The 18,041-nt window shown below is 41.2% G+C and overlaps 1 protein-coding gene across 2 annotated transcripts in view; it reads left to right on the top strand.

The window, feature by feature from the left end:
• The first annotated feature begins 1,988 nt into the window (after positions 1-1,988).
• The window catches only part of LOC106605890 (serine/threonine-protein phosphatase 2A 56 kDa regulatory subunit delta isoform), a 56,545-nt gene continuing 40,492 nt past the window's right edge, over positions 1,989-18,041 (top strand). The window contains exons 1-2 of one of the 2 annotated variants that reach the window (XM_082975334.1): positions 1,989-2,258; positions 4,220-4,303. In XM_082975334.1, coding sequence (XP_082831460.1) covers positions 2,232-2,258; positions 4,220-4,303 — 111 coding nt within the window. In that variant the 5' untranslated portion in view covers positions 1,989-2,231. The remainder of the gene's footprint in view (positions 2,259-4,219; positions 4,304-18,041) is intronic. The other variant, XM_014201887.3, reaches the window with a different exon arrangement.

Raw genomic sequence — 18,041 nt, 5'->3', positions numbered from 1 at the left:
TTGATCAAGTGTTAGAGCTGGGCTGGGACAAAAGCCTTCAAACTCCTGCTCTTCAGGACTTCCTGCAATGACTGAACCAAACCAAAGAATAGTGATCGAGGTTGAAATAGTTTACCAAGTTGAGAGGTGATAAGACTCAGGCACACCCATTGGTTTTGGAATACAGAAGGTGCAAATAAGGTTTGCAATTTGGCATCAATAACAGTAATTATTTATTTTGTTGCAATTTTTACCCCTTTTTTCTCCCCAATTTCGTGATAACGATCTTGTCTCATTGCTGCAACTCCCCAACGGGCTCGGGAGAGGCGAAGTCAGCCTGCAGGCGCCTGGCCCGCCACAAGGAGTCGCTAGAGCACGATGAGCCAAGTAAGCCCCCAGGCCAAACCCTCTCCTAACCCAGACGACGCTGGTCCAATTGTGCGCTGCCCTATGGTACTCCCGGTCACAGCCTGGGATCGAACCCCTGCGATACAGTGCCTTAGATCGCTGCGCCACTCGGGATGCCCATGACAGTAATTCTACCTAAAAAACAAACGTGAATACCAATTCATTTAAAACCCACCATAGCAGGTAGGACTAAATAAGGTTACGTAACCTTAACTACTAGGTCTGGGAATTGCCAGGGACCTCACAATATGATATTATCATGATACTTACAGTGCATTCGGAAAGTATTCAGACCCCTTCAGTTTTTCAACATTTTGTTACGTTAGAGCCTTATTGTAAAATGTTTTTTAAAAACAATCCTGATCAATCTACACAAAGTACCCCATAATGACAAAGCAAAAACAGTTTTATATATATATATATATATATATATATATATATATATATATATATATATAAAATGAAATGTCACATTTACATAAGTATTCAGACCCTTTAGTCAGTATTTTGTTGAACCACCTTTGGCAGCGATTACAGCCTTGAGTCTTCCTGTGTATGACTCTACAAGCTTGGCACACCTGTATTTGCGGAGTTTCTCCCATTCTTCTCTGCAGATCCTCTCAAGCTCTGCCAGGTTGGATGGGGAGTGTTGCTACACAGCTATTTTCAGGTCTCACCAGAGATGTTCGATTGGGTTCAAGTCCGGGCTCTGGCTGGGCCACTCAAGGAAATTCAGAGACTTGTCCTGAAGCCACTTCTGTGTTATCTTGGCTGTGTGCGTAGGGTCATTGTCCTGTTGGAAGGTGAACCTTTGCCCCAGTCTGAGGTCCTGAGCGCTCTGGAGCGGGTTTTCATCAAGGATCTCTATGTATGTACTTTGCTCTGTTCATCTTTGCCTTGATCCTGACTAGTCTCCCAGTCCCTGCTGCTGAAAAACATCTCCACGGAATGATGCTGCCACCTCTATGCTTCACCGTAGCCAGGTTTCCTCCAGACATGACGCTTGGCATTCAGACCAAAGACTTCAATCTTGGTTTCATCAGACCAGAGAATCTTATTTCTCATGATCTAAGAGTCCTTTAGATGCCTTTTGACAAACTCCAAGCGGGCTGTCATGTGCCTTTTACTGAGGAGTGGCTTCCATCTGGCCACTCTACCATAAAGGCCTGATTGGTTGCAGAGATGGGAGAACCTTCCAGAAGGATAACCATCTCCACAGAGGAACCCTGTAGCTCGGTCAGAGTGACCATCGGGTTCTTGGTCACCTCCCTGACAAAGCCCCTATTCCACTGATTGCTCAGTTTGCCTGGGCGGTCAGCTCTAGGAAAAGTCTTGGTGGTTCCAAAATTCTTCCATTTTAGAATGATGGAGGCCACTGTGTTCTTGGGGACCTTCAATGCTGCAGAAATGTTTGATCCAATGTTTGAGCCAATGATCCAATATAGTGCTACATGTGTGGTACTAGGCATTAATTAAATTTTCCCTTTTTTGTATCACCATGTATAATGGATTGTACAGTAGGTGGCGGCATTAACCTATAACATTTGTTTGCGGACCACCATAATACTGAAGAAGAAGAAGAGCTTCATTCATGAATTGTTGCTAGGGCAAAAGTGCATCATTCAACGCCTCCAGCCTAGACGAGGAGTACAATCCGCCCATCCTATAACCACCCAATGAAATAATTACAGTGGCCCGTCACTAGGCAGTATAACGTGTGGCTGGCCAATTATCTTTTTCTTGGCCTAGAAGGGCGCAGGGAGTTGAAGGTAACCGAGTGGCAGCGATCGAGTCCCGGGGAAATCTGTCACGGAGTCACCGTGAAAAAGATCAACAGCCACAACATGCCGAATAAAACTAAAAAGGAAAAGGTAACGTACTGATCGCAACAATACAAATATTGTTGCCAAATATTCAGAGGAAGTAGACCGTATCTCGTAATTGTATTCTAATACGCCAACTAGATGTTGTACTATTATCGTTAGGCCTAGCAGAGCAGATGCATTTTCAGACTATGCAAAGACATCAGCAGCCAACAACATATGTGATCTTACCATTGTTTACATTACCCTGTATATTAAAATCTTAAATTGATTTAACAACGATAGACAAGCCTATTAAAATAGACGGTAAATCTTAACGTTATACCGTCTATTGACAAAGCTGTTTGCCGCCTGAGGGGATTTCGCCGATGTTTCGACGCTGCCCACATGCTCTGTCTAAACTCAAATACGCCTCACAGTTAAAATACAAAAGATACACTTACCGTATACACAGTTTAGTAAAGTTGCACCCATATGTATTTTGAGAAACACAGGACATGTGGAATAGTCGCAGTGGAATTGAGAGGGCAAGGTATGGGGATGTCATAGCCGAGGTGGTGAGAGGAAAAAAAGTCAGGTGCAACTTTGCTAAACTGCACACAATATGTGTATCTTTAGTCATTTAAAGATTCTTTCACGCTTATATGAATGTTAAATTCCAAAGATTTCCCAAACCGTATCGGATGTGAGGTGTACTTTATTTTAAATTCAGACAAAGTGTTGTGATTGTAAAACAGATGTGATAACTATGTTTCCATTACTGGGCGTTACAGGTTAGTTTATAGAAAACGCCGCAATTAGATGTTTCAACTAACCTGCTCATGGCGATGCTGTCTTGGTTCTCGATTCGGGGGAAATGTACCCGAGATGTTTGTGTCCAGTTGCAGGTGGTTCTACAAAAACCAGACAAAAGTCCATGTTTTGTACCGCGCCAGGAGGTTCCTTGCCATTTTAGCTACCGCACATTTATTTTCCATCATCTTTCCAGGAACTCATCTATCTATCTACGCGACGCGGCCACATGTAGAGCACAGTGTGACCAAATGGGTGTAATACCGTTGAGTTTTGTCTGGTTTTTGTAGAACCACCTGCAACTGGACGCGGACATTTTATAAGATACCTTTTTCCCCCGAATCGAGTACGAAGACTATCGCCAAGAGCAGGTAAATTGTAACATCTATGGAAGCTTTTTGTATAAGCTGACCAGTAATGCAAACATGGTTATCACGTATGTGGCATACAATCTGTAGCTATTCATGAGGGAGCCAGCTGTGATCAGGAGCCAGCTGTGATCACAACACAAGGAGGGCCGCCTGTAAACTGGGTATACCCTACTTGGGTTCTTGAGAGCTACCGATACACTAGCCTATACAGCAACAATGCGTTTTAACTTTTTACATGATTTATATTCTCAAATCTGTTGATGTCGTAAAATAATGTAGATTTTTTTTTTTTTTTTTGAAATGGCGTATTGTTTAATGAATATGAACTGCAAAGGTGCACGAGCGTGAGCCTAGGCAGTTCTCGCTGATAGTGAGTTTAACTACATTCGTTAATAAACGTACGATTATCAAGTTGATAGTTACAAGTTAAATTTAGTTTAGTCTCGTTCTTCATAAGATAATACACTCTTGTCAAATGGCTTGCTACAATGTTTTAAGATCGTCTCTCGCTTGATCGTCTCTCGCTTGTGCTTAATTTGACCAGACTGTAATTTCTGTCTTTTTCCACTAAGGGGTCATTTAAGTCTAGTTCCATACAGTCTGTCATAGAAATGCGACAGTCAAGGCCACACGAATGCATTCCAACAGTTTTTTTTTTTAAGGTAGGGCAATCACGGTAATTGTAGCCACCCTACCATCGTGACCTATTTAATAACCACGGAAATGACATTTATGTGTAGTGTACAATAACTCCATAGAACAGAGGATGTGAGTTGAGTATGGTCCTACAACAGTTGTGTTTGTAGTGAATACGGTAAGATAACTATGGCTTGTTGTCATTCACAGGAACCAACCAAATCTGCCAAAATCAGCACTAAAAACAGTAATGCCACTAGTGGGAAAGACACAGGAACTGAAAATGCAGATGAGGTAAGATATTCTTTGATTAACATGACAGATCCAAATGGTTGTTTGGCAGTATTTCTTTTTTCATTTGTAGCCTGCAGTTTATTTGTGAAGATGGATTTTTCAGATTTATTCATGTCTATCAACTTATAATTAGGGTTTATTTTGAGGTATTATAAACTGTCTATTTGGATCAGGGGCCTATGTATGGACCCAACGGAATTTTATTTGACACCCTATTTCCTGTTTCTTAATCTTGTTTCTTTTCTTCAATGCTACATGGATAATATTGCATCAGTGTCAATATTTTTCCTTCATCTTGGTTAGGCCAACATAACGGAGAGGAGCTAAACATAATGTTAGGCCTTTGCATAATGGCACATGGCCGATGTCTTTTCAGCCGTATAGGCCTGCTGGTTGAGTTCACAGTTGAGTTCCTTTGGAACATTGTTAAGGGGGGCTATTTATTATGGCGCTTGTGTTGGATCCAGACTCCAGCCGTTTTATCAGGAATGGAGTGACTGTCCTCTGTGGACAGACCTCTCTGTATGCAGCTGAGCTCTTTGCATAGACCGCCGTAGAGGCTGTAACTTCTCCATCGTTTACGGCCCAATAAAGTGTCCTATCAAAGTAGAAGTTAGACCTGCCTATTTTAAATTTTGTTTGATAAATCTAAGTAAACATCCTTGAATCTGAACTAGAGGTCGGCCGATTATGATTTTTCAACGCCGATACCGATTATTGGATGACCCCAAAAAAAAACATACCGATTAATCGGACGACTTTTTGTGTGTGTGTGTGTGTGTGTGTGTGTGTGTGTGTGTGTGTGGTAATGGCGATTCCAACAATACTGAATGAACAATGAACACTTATTTTAACTTAATATAGTACATAAATAAAATACATTTAGTCTCAAATAAATAATGAAACGTGTTCAATTTGGTTGAAATAATGCAAAAACTCAGTGTTGGAGAAGAAAGTAAAAGTGCAATATGTGCCATGTAAAAAAGCTCATGTTTAAGTTCCTTGCTCAGAACATGAGAACATATGAAAGCTGGTGGTTCCTTTTAACATGAGTCTTCAACATTCCCAGTTAAGATGTTTTAGGTTGTAGTTATTATAGGACTATTTCTCTCTATACCATTTGTATTTCATATTCCTTTGACTATTGGATGTTCTTATAGGCACTATAGTATTGCCAGCCTAATCTCGGGAGTTGATAGGCTTGATGTCATAAACAGCGCTGTGCTTCAAGCATTGCGAAAAGCTGCTGGCAAATGGAGAAAAGTGCAGTTTGAATGACTGCTCTATCAAATCATAGACTTAATTATAATATAATAAACACAGGAATACGTGTCTTAGGTCATTAATATGGTCAAATCCGGAAACTATCCTTTCGAAAACAAAACGTTTATTCTTTCAGTGAAATACGGAACCGTTCCGTATTTTATCTAACGGGTGGCATCCCTAAGTCTAAATATTCCTGTTACATTGCACAACCTTAAATGTTATGTCATAATTATGTAAACTTCTGGCAAATTAATTATGGTCTTTGTTAGGAAGAAATGGTCTTCACACAGTTCTCAACGAGCCAGGCGACCCAACCTGCTGCATGACTCTGCTTACACTTAACGCAAGAGAAGTGACACCATTTCAGGCACCGCATTGATTATATGCAACGCAGGACAAGCTAGTTAAACTAGTAATATCATCAACCATGTGTAGTTAACTAGTGATTATGTTAAGATTGATTGTTTATTATAAGATAAGTTTAATGCTAGCTAGCAACTTATCATGGCTCCTTGCCGCCTGCATTCGTGTAACAGGTGGTCAGCCTGCCACGCAGTCTCCTCATGGATTGCAATATAATCGGCATCCAAAAGTGCTGATTACCGATTGTTGTGTGAACTTGAAATCGGTCCTAATTAATCAGCCATTCCGATTAATCGGTCGACCTCTAATCTGAACTCTTGTGTTGTTGTGGTTAGCCAACATGTTCTGAGATGGAAAAACTGTGCAGAAGAGGCAGCAGTGCAAGTTCAGCTACCTCAGAATATAATTGATCTGAGTGTTTATCTGATTTGGTATAGCCAGATAAATAAGATCATTCATCTTTGTAGACAAACACTGACCTGTTTGCCTCTAAGTGTTTCAAATGGCCTTGCACTCAGTGTGCAAACGATCGCTGTTGTGACAGCAGGTCTCTAGGATATAGTGCCCACAGATAACTCCTAGATAACAATGTAGGCACATGCTTTATGGCCACCTGGGTCCCTACAGAAACAAATGTAACTGTTAGTTTCAACTAGATACAGTGCCTTCGGAAAGTATTCAGACCCCTTGACTTTTTCCATATTTTGTTACATTACAGCCTTATTCTAAAATGTATTTAAATAGTTTCCCCCCTCAATTTACACTCAATACCCCATAATGACTAAGCAAAAACAGGTTTATAGAAAATGATCCACTTTTATTACATAAACAGAAATATCACATTTACGTAAATATCCAGACCCTTTACTTAGTACTTTGTTGAAGCACCTTTGGCAGCGATTACAGCATAGTCTTCTTGGGTATGATGCTACAAGCTTGGCACACCTGCACCACCATGCTTCACTGTAGGGATGGTGTCGGGTTTCCTCCAGATGTAACGCTTGGCATTCAGGCCAAATAGTTTAATCTTGCTTTCATCAGACCAGAGAAACTTGTTTCTCATGGTCTGAGATTCTTTAGGTGCCTTTTGGCAAACTCCAAGCGGGCTGTCATGTGCCTTTTACTGAGGAGTGGCTTCCGTCTGGCCACTCTACCATAAAGGCCTGATTGGTAGAGTGCTGCAGAGATGGTTGTTTTCCTGGAAGTTTCTCCCATCTCCACAGAGGAACTCTAGAGCGCTGTCAGAGGGACAGTCGGGTTTTTGGTCACCTCCCTGACCAAGGCCCTACTCCACAGATTACTCAGTTGGGCCGGGCGGCCATCTCTAGGAAGAGTCTTTATTGGTTCCAAACTTCTTCCATTTTAAGAATGATGGGGGCCTTTGTGTTCTTGGGGACTTTCAATGCTGCAGAACTTTTTTTTGTACCCTTCCCCGGATCTGTGCCTTGACACAATCCTGTCTCGGAGCTCTACGGACAATTCCTTTGACCTCATGGCTTGGTTTTTGCTTTTGCTCAGTGATGCACTGTCAACTGTGGGACCTTATATAGAAAGTTGTGTGCCTTTCCAAATCATGTCCAACCAATTTAATTTACCGCAGGTAGACTCCAATGAAGTTGTAGAAACATCTCAAGGATGATCAATGGAAACAGGATGCACCTGAGCTCAATTTTGAGTCTCATAGCAAAGGGTCTACTTATGTAAATAAGGTATGTTTTTATTTTGAAAACATTTGCTAAAATAAAATACAACTTTTTGCTTTGTCATTATGGGGTATTGTGTTTAGATTGCTGAGGATTTATTTGATTATTTAATCAATTTTAGAATAAGGCTTTTAACATAACAAAATGTGGAAAAATTAAGGGGTCTGAATACTTTCCGAAGGCAGTGTATATTACTTTGATCTTGCAGTGTTTTAAAAAAAATAATTCTTTCTCAGTGCAGCCCTAACACACCATATAATTTCAATCACTTTCTAACTGCACCCCTTTTGATTTGAACGAAACCTTCCATACATGTTTGCCCATGGTAGAAGTTGTCAAAAAAGTGACCTGAATGACAAAACATTCAGGACATAGAGGTACTCAAAGTTGACCCATTTTGCATACCCCGCACTACCATGAGACCAGGGTTTCCGTTATGAAAATATGGCACCGGACATTTGACCGGCAGCATTATAATTGACCAGACATTTGAAAAATGTACCGGACCCATATGCGTTAGGTGTGTAACCTGATTAGGGCCTCCACCCACGCTGCTCAGAATGACAGGAATCACATTTAGATTATGGTAATTCATCTTTACAGAACATGCAAGTCAAGAATGCAATGACGTGTCATTACCATCATGCACTTTGAAGATGTTAGAATAACTGTCCACAATTAAATTTTCCTCAGCCAACAAAACAAGTAACGAACAGCATAATCACTAACCTACTCATAGGTGGCGCATAAGTTTCAAGTTAGGAGAATGAAATTTTCACCATAAAAATGCACCTTTTATAATAAAACATTCCATGCCTCATCGGATTTGCAGACTTATGTAAGATGACCTACTACACGTAATGTGAAGAGTAGATTGGATGGTCATAATTCAGTCTAATCGTATAACTCAATTGTGAAAAAGTCTTTGCTGAGCGCATAGTGTCCTGGGCTGTAGGCTATATCCGATACATTTCTTCTTTGCACTGGAAAAACATATTTCATGCAATTCTACTACACTATGTGACTGGAGGCATAATATTTTTGAATACTACAAATTAGCCTACTCTGCTGACAGTGACAAACGGAGCAATAAAAAGAATGCTGTCCATATAATAGGCCTACTAGAAGGGGAGACACAAATAGAATGACGTCCATCTAAACTGGAGGAAAAAAATATTGTCCAAAAACAAACTTTTAAGTGGCACTGACCCAACGATAAAGAGTGAATGTGCGCGCTCCACTGGTACCAGTGAGATAGGCTATAGGCCCAATTTAAGTTGAGAATTTTGATAACTAAAAGACAGATTAGTATTTTCATTGTCTTCTCTTTACAGTAGCCATTTGCTTTCCAAACTATGTTTTCCAGTAATTTAATTTAGAAATACTGCGATATGCCTGACTGGGCCGCTCTACTTTTCACTGACAGTTCCAGCTAGGGCTGTTAAGGGGACCAAATTACCGCCACACCCGTGGTCACGAGTCATGATGGCAGTCAAATTCCCTGTGACCGTTTAGTCACGGTAATTAGGCTTCTCCAAGCTCTGCTGCTGCTGATGGTCATTAGTAACCTACCAAACTTGCTCTAATCACCCTGACATCAATGCAAATGTATTAAAAAATCGAATCATACACTTCATGAGAGCCCATGAGCTCATGTTGCGTAACATTTCTATAGGCTATACGCTACTCATTCACTCAGACTACTGAGTCCACTGCTCTCACTCACACAGAACTCCCCTACGCCTTGACCTCTTTCCTCCCCTCTCTCTCCAGATGACATCTTGCGACTAGTGAGGTTTGGCCGCCCGACAACCAGCCCGCTCGACCCCATCCCCTCCTCCCTTCTCCAGACCATCTCGGGAGACCTTCTCCCATTCCTCACTTCCCTCATCAACTCCCTGACCACTGGCTGCATCCCCTCCTGATTTCAAAATTGCCTGAGTTGCTTCCCTCTTCAAGAAACCAACACTCCACTCATCTGACATCAAAAACGATTGACCTGTATCCCTTCTTTCTTTTCTTTCCAAAACACTAGAGGGTGCTCTCTCTTAACTTTCTCATTATCTCCCTCAAAACAAACTTCATGACCCTAACCAGTCAGGCTTCAAGACGCGTCACTCAACCGAGACTGCTCTTCTCTGTGTCACGGAGGCTCTCCGTACTGCCAAAGCTGACTGTCTCTCCTCTGTTCTCATCCTCCTAGATCTATCCTCTGCCTTCAACACCGTGGCCCATCAGATCCTCCTCTCCACCCTCTCAGGGCTGGGCGTCTCAGGCTCTGCACACTCTTGGATTGCATCCTACCTGGCAGGCTGCTCCTACCAGGTGACGTGGAGAGGATCTGTGTCTGCACCACATACTCTCACTACAGGTGTCCCCCAGGGCTCGGTTCTAGGCCCTCTCCTCCTCTTCTCTCTATACACCAGGTCACTCGGCTCCGTCTTATCCTCACATGGTCTCTCTTATCATTGCTATGCGGATGACACTCAACTACTATTCTCCTTCCCCCCTTCTGACACCCAGGTGGAAATGCGCATCTCTGCGTACCTGGCAGATATCGCAACGTGGATGTCGGCCCACCACCTCAAGCTCTACCTCGACAAGACTGAACTGCTCTTCCTCCTGGGGAAGGACTGCCCGCTCAAAGGCCTCTCCATCACGGTTGACAACTCCACAGTGTTGCCCTCCCAGAGTGCAAAGAACCTTTGCGTGACCTTGGACAACACCCTGACATTCTCTGCAAACATCAAAGCAGTGACCCACTCCTGCAGGTTCATGCTCTACCCATTCAGCATCGTTCACACCCGCTTAAGCCTTAGCCCCACCCATCTCTTTGAGGATTCACAGTGTAGTAAACAACCAAAGATTTCAAGACTAAAAGTTGTGAAAGTTGTACCAAAAGTAGTAGTAAAAATACACTTTGTCTAGTCCTTGGCCGTTATCCTAATCTGACTTTGGTGCAGGTAATGTTGTTCTTCACATTACCGTCTCTCGTAAACACACACACAACATCAAATAAAATCTAGGTTTATTTGTCACATGCGCAGGATACAGAAGGTTTAAACGGTACAGTGAAATGGTTACTTGCATAGTGGAGTCTTTTGTTAGGATATGTACAGTTGAAGTCGGAAGTTTACATACACTTATGTTGGAGTCATTAAATCTCGTTTTTCATCCACTCCACAAATTTCTTGTTAACAACTATAGTTTTGGTAAGTCGGTTAGGACATCTACTTTGTGCATGACACAAGTAATTTTTCCAACAATTGTTTACAGACAGATTATTTCACTTATAATTCACTGTATCACAATTCCAGTGGGTCAGAAGTTTACATCCACTAAGTTGACTGTGCCTTTAAACAGCTTGGAAAATTCCAGAAAATGATGTCATGGCTTTAGAAGCTTCTGGTAGACTAATTTACATCATTTGAGTCAATTGGAGGTGTACTTGTGGATGTATTTCAAGGCCTACCTTCAAACTCAGTGCCTTTGCTTGACAACATGGGGAAATCAAAAGAAATCAGCCAAGACCTCAGAAAATAATTGTAGGCCTCCACAAGTCTGGTTCATCCTTGGGAGCAATTTCCAAACGCCTGAAGGTACCACGTTCATCTGTACAAACAATAGTATTCAAGTATAAACACCATGGGACCACACAGCCGTCATACCGCTCAGGAAGGAGATGCGTTCTGTCTCCTAGAGGTGAACGTACTTTGGTGCAAAAAGTGCATATCAATCCCAGAACAGCAAAGGACCTTGTGAAGATGCTGGAGGAAACGGGTACAAAAGTATCTATATCCACAGTAAAATCAGTCCTATATCGACAACCTTAAAGGCCGCTCAGCAAGGAAGAAGCCACTGCTCCAAAACCGCCATAAAAAATCCAGACTACGGTTTGCAACTGCACATGGGGATAAATATCATACTTTTTGGAGAAATGTCCTCTGGTCTGATGAAACAAAAATAGAACCGTTTGGCCATAATGACCATCGTTATGTTTAGAGAAAAAAGGGGGGGGCTTGCAAGCCGAAGAACACCATCCCAACCGTGAAGCACGGGGGTGGCAGCATCATGTTGTGGGGGTGCTTTGCTGCAGGAGGGACTGGTGCACTTCACGTAATAGATGGCATCATGAGGCAGGAAAATTATGTGGATATATTGAAGCAACATCTCAAGAAATCAGTTAGGAAGTTAAAGCTTGGTCGCAAATGGGTTTTCCAAATGGACAATGACCCCAAGCATACTTCCAAAGTTGTGGCAAAATGGCTTAAGGACAACAAAGTCAAGGTATTGGAGTGGCCATCACAAAGCCCTGACCTCAATCCTATAGAAAATGTGTGGGCAGAACTGAAAAAGCATGTGCGAGCAAGGAAGCCTAAAAACCTGACTCAGTTACACCAGCTCTATCAGGAGGAATGAGCCACAATTCACCCAACTTATTGTGGGAAGCTTGTGGAAGGCTACCTCAAACGTTTCACCCAAGTTAAACAATTTAAAGACAATGCTACCAAATACTAATTGAGTGTATGTAAACTTCTGACCCGCTGGGAATGTGATGAAAGAAATAAAAGCTGAAATAAATCATTCTCTCTACTATTATTCTGACATTTCACATTCTTAAAATAGTGGTGATCCTAACTGACCTAAGACACAGTTTTTTTTTTTTTAACTAGGATTAAATGTCAGCAATTGTGAAAAACTGAGTTTAAATGTATTTGGCTAAGGTGTATGTAAACTTCCAACTTCAACTGTAGCTAGCTAGCTAACAATGAACCATAATCCCAACTCTAATGCCGAGTTCAAAAGAACTGGGAATTAGAAGAAAAAAAATTAGCTCCAACTGGGAAAAATCGTTTTGAACGGTCATCTGACTCGGAATTCCATCTTTGGGATCTCGGATCTCTTTCTAGAGCTCCGACTTTCCGACCTGAAGATTACTGACATCATGATTTGACCTCGTATATTTCAGAGTTCCCATTTGTTTTGGACGCGGCAATACTACAATGCATAAATCTGCAGGTAGCTAAAGCTAACCAATTAGTTTCAATGTTAGCTAACATTAAGCTATAACTAGCAATGAAAATGGCTTTCTGAGATGCAAATAATATTACTACACATATCATTCACGTAACGTTAGCTAGCTAACAGGGCACTTTCATTTTCAATGTAAACGACTTTATGACTAAATTTCAAACCTATATCTGAAAATTTAGCTAGACTCTTACCCGTATACATGGACGAAAGTTTCTCTCCCTCTGACATGGATGCCATGGTTTCCCTTAGTTTGAAGATGAAACACCTCTCTCCAGACTACAACATCCTTATTATTTCTGTGTTCTCTTTTTGGACTCTCCGCATTTGACAATCATCTCTCTGCTTCCACCGGGCATTCCACTGATTTCAAATCTCGGTCAACTTCTACCGTGACAACGACACCGTTTCTTCCCACCATTGTCATCAGAAGACTCTACAATGTCTGGTTGAATTAAAATGTATTTCCCTAAATCAAGGATTTCTTCATTGTCTGATTTCATTTTCAAAGTCAGCATGGCACAATCATCCTCCAGAAAGTAGTCCATCACAACTTTTTCCGAATGAGCTTTGTCGAATTGCTATTAACTTAAGGCAGCAATGTTGAGAGCAGTAGCAAAACCTTTTTTCAGGTCTTCATATCTTAAAAAAAAGCTGCGGAAGACAGGATTATACACATACTGAGCAGCTCATGTTATAGACAGAAGCATGTTACAACGCAGACCAATCTGAACTGACTCTGTCAGCATGTCCAACCCCTCCATTATATCAGCCATCATGGCTAGCGAGAAGGATCCTGTATTTTTCTGTGGCTAAACCTACTAGGCTCGTAATTTAACAATTGGATTTGTAATTACAGATGGCATACAAGTGTGTTATTAAGGCACATGAAAGTCAACATTTTCCAGAAGGCATTTCTGCATAAAAACACATTTTGATTTTAAAAAAGGCAACAAAAAGAAAATGTTCAAATGAAACAGGTCACATACAGTATCAGTCAAAGTTTGAAAACCTACTAATTCCAGTGTTTACTTTTATTTTTAGAAAAATGTTCTACATTGTAGAATAATAGTGATGACATCAAAACTATCAAATAACACGCATGGAATCATGTAGTAACCAAAAAGGTGTTAAACAAATCAAAATATATTTTATATTTGAGATTCTTCAAAGTAGCCACCCTTTGCCTTGGTGACAGCTTTGCACACTCTTGGCATTCTCTCAACCAGCTTCATGAGGAGGTCACCTGGAATGCATTTCAATTAACAGGTGTGTCTTGTTATTTTGTGGAATTTATTTCCTTTTTAATGCATTTGAACCAGTCAGTTGTGTTGTGACAAGGTAGTGGTGGTATACAGAAGATAGCCCTATTTAGTAAAAGACCAAGTCCATATTATGTCAAGAACAGCTCAAATAAGCAAAGAGAAACGACAGTCCATCAATACTTTAAGACGATCTGTTAACTTTTAACGTTTCTTGTGTGCAGTCGCAAAACCCATCAAGCGCTATGATGAAACTGGCTCTCATGAGGACCGCCACAGGAAAGGAAGACCCAGAGTTACCTCTGCTGCAGAGGATAAGTTCATTAGAGTTACCAGCCTCAGATTGCAGCCCAAATAAATGCTTCACAGAGTTCAAATAACAGACACATCTCAACATCAACTGTTCAGAGGAGACTGTGTGAATCAGCCCTTCACGGTTGGATTGCGGCAAAGAAACCACTACTAAAGGACACTAATAAGAAGAAGAGACTTACTTGGGCCAAGAAACACGAGCAATAGACCGGAGGAAACTTGTCCTTTGGTCCTAATTTGAGATTTCTTTGTTCCAACTGCTGTGTCTTTGTGAGATGCAGAGTAGGTGAACGGATGATCTCCGCATGTGTGGTTCACACCGTTAAGCATGGAGGTGTGGGGGTGCTTTGCTGGCGACACTGTCTGTGATTTATTTAGAATTCAAGGCACACTTAACCAGCATGGCTACTACAGCATTCTGCAGCGATACGCCATGCCATCTGGTTTGGGCTTAGTGGGACTATCATTGTTTTTCAACTGGACAATGACCCAACACACCTCCAGGCTGTATAAGGGCTATTTGACCAAGAATGAGTGATAGAGTGCTGCATCAGATGACCTGGCCTCCACAATCACCCTACCTCAACCAATTGAGATTTTTAGATAGTTGATGTTAAAGCTTAAATTACATATATACAAATAAACATTCTCAAGAAATCATAGAATAGTTTGACAAACCTGTTTTTTGTAAGCTTTCAAATTATATCAAACTCAACCATTCTATCTTTTTCAGTGATTTATGACATGGGCCTCTCATGGTAGGGTGGGGTATACAAAATGGATCAACTTTGAGCACTCATCTCCTGAATGTTTTGTCATTCAGTTCCAAAAAGTCACCTTCTGACCACTTCCACAATGGGCAAAGGTTTCGTTCAAATCGAAAGGGGTGCAGTCAGAAAGTGATTGCAATCATATAGGATGACCCACACCCGATTTGAACTAATCAACTTCCTGATTCAACAAATCCAGGGCTTAGTAATTAGTTGATAAGTTGAATCATGTGTTAGTGCTCGTTTAGAAGAAAAATGTGAGCACAAACTTGGGTGCACAGGAAATGGTTTGAAAAACACGGCTGTATAGTATAAGCAAGTATTGTATCACCATGTCCTGGAACTTTACACCTCATTAACATTGGCTAGACACTGGATACACTCCATTAGTCGCTGTGGTTTGTTAACCTCTCGTATAAGCGTGTGTACCTTAACAAACGATAGTGTTTGCGCTTTCAAAACATCCCACAGTCCAGAGAACGGTATTGATGACAGGAAACTCAGGGCGCTTAGGGTTTGACTTTGCGTGGGGTGAAAGGCTATTGATTGGGTCTATTTTGAGATCGGCTCAGTCATGCAAACCCGCCTATTCAGGCCATCTCTGCCATGCCTTGGGCAAGCGCCAAACTGTGTCTGATGGGAATGGTCCGTAACATACAACAATCACTACCCAGGTTTTCAAAAACCTGCCCAGATGTGTGAATGCACTGCATGCAGACTTTGCACTCTCAAACATTATACAGTATCCGTTTAGAAGGCAACCTTTTTCCATTTCCTTTCTGTCTGCATCATTGATCTTGATAGGTCCATAGTGAAAACGTATCCAGTATCTCCACCTGTCAAAAGGTAATGTGAGTAAGGAGCTGAGGAAAAGGATGCCTTGTTGGAGTATTGGAAGACAGACCCAGTGCTTATACCATTATTGTTGTATTTGCTGTTTAGAATTTGTCTACATGTCTGTCTGGTCATGATAACGATAAATCAATAGATGTAGGCCTAAATGAAACCATGCACAGTTGTAATTGAAAATGTATAAATCTGGCTTAATTACCATACTTGATCTTTGCAGGCCAATATATAACATGTGTTGCTTAGTTGGATTGGTATTTTACACTGTCTTGAGTATGAAGAACCGCCCTTTGATTGTGGTGTTATTATTCACTTCTGGATTGATCCGTTCCCATGGTCTCGTAAGAAGGGGGAAGCCGTTTCAGAAGCTAATCAATAGTACACATCCCTTTTACTGTACTTCAATGAGAGTACTGCAGTTGCTTGAGTAACGTTACCTGCACCTTTTTACAGTACATTAACTTTTTTTATTTTTACCCAGACCTTTCGACTGGAGTGTCATTTGACTCAACTATTGAGACCGCTTTTACCTGCAACATGGGACCTTTTTGAAACTGAATGCATTTCTATTTCAACAGGATACTACCGTGAATTTATTAAATGGAATGACCTTTTTAAGCATAGAGGTAACTTCCTCTCCTGGTCTCAACTAGACAGGAAATGCCCCTGTGAGCCTGATGGCAGAGAGAGAGAGTTTAACACTCACGGCACAACCACTGGGCAGGCTTAGCAAGGATGTAAGGGATGGAGAACTGGCCTTTATGGGAACAGGGGCCTTGCAAATGGTTTGTAAAGCCAAGAGACTTACAGTTTAACCGCCACATAACTGTTTTAATATTACAAAGGAGCTGCTGATGTTACTCCTGAATGGAGCCCTGTGTTACTCATGCATAATCGAGTCCAAATGAAGTAGAAAGATGTGATTGTCCACTTGTTTCTGGACCAGTCAGTCAGCATGGACCATATGAGAGCAGTAAACCTATTTACTTTTTTCCCCTTCTATTTACAAGAGCACCTGCATATCCAATGACAAGCTTGTCTAAGAATTATATGCGAATAGAGAATTTTAGGTTAGCATAGAACTACAATTTCCAAGACGCATTATCAGGGCCTAAATTCAATTCCCAATATTGGGTTAAAATGAACACCTGTTACAAGCCAAATGCGGGTCGATTTTTGGGTAAGATGTCTATTTCACCAGCCACGTTGGCGGGTGGTCAGGGATCCACAACGTGAGCATTTCACTTGTATTTGTTAATGAAATTTTTTTAAAGTATGAATACATTTTATAGTAAAATAAATGCGTCAGTTGCTGTTTTCAAAGTATTTTGCCACTTCGCTTCATAGCTGGTAAATTAATCGCACAAAGTCAACTCCGAATCCTATATAGCCTATTCCACCTTGCGCTGCAACAGTGCCTGCCAGGGGGTGAGAGTGAAATATTCATTTTTAGGTGTGCTGGCCACACCACAGGCATAACCCAAAAAAATGGTCTAATTTACTTGAAATGAAAGTCTACTGAAGTGTGACTTTGTCCTCGTGTTTCTTGGCATTGCTTTGTTCACAAGCTAGGTTGTTTTTCTATGTTTGAGTTTCAACTGCTAGGGAAGAGAAGACAATGCTTCTACTAGTCAGACTCAATAGCGCAGTCACAAACATGGCTCTAGTCGCGCTACCATGGTAACCTCCCGCCCTTTAAAGGGGCAGGTTAATGTTTTTGTCTCGTCTGTGACGTTTTGGTTAAAAGACGCAGGTTCACCCAATGTTCGCGGGTCTGATGGACACACACCGTTATTGAGTTTTTAAAGCAATACAGCCATAGCAATTTACCTAAAAATACTTAGATGTTGACATATCATTTACAAGCAATATAGACAGCATACATGGTTAATATTTGCCGTTTACCTCTGCTAGATCACATTTATCAATAAAAGCTCTGTGATTTTTGTAAACAAATCAATTGTAATCAAGACATGGGTGGAATAAATCATGTATCGTTTACATTTTTTCAAGATAAACAAGGTTTTCATCACTATTGATGTTTATTGCTTTGAACTGAACATTGGAATAACACATTTTACATACAGTATTTTATGGAAATGGTAAATGAGCCCCATTAAACACAAATCCCGCTGTCCCAATCTGGGTTCAACGCCATCCAGATGACAAAAACATTGTACAC

The sequence above is a fragment of the Salmo salar genome, chromosome 01 (assembly GCF_965601325.2).
Source record: "Salmo salar chromosome 01, fSalSal1, whole genome shotgun sequence".
NCBI lineage: Eukaryota > Metazoa > Chordata > Actinopteri > Salmoniformes > Salmonidae > Salmo > Salmo salar.
The sequence above is the reverse complement of the archived record's forward strand: the minus strand, read 5'-3'. Positions and strand labels throughout refer to the sequence as shown.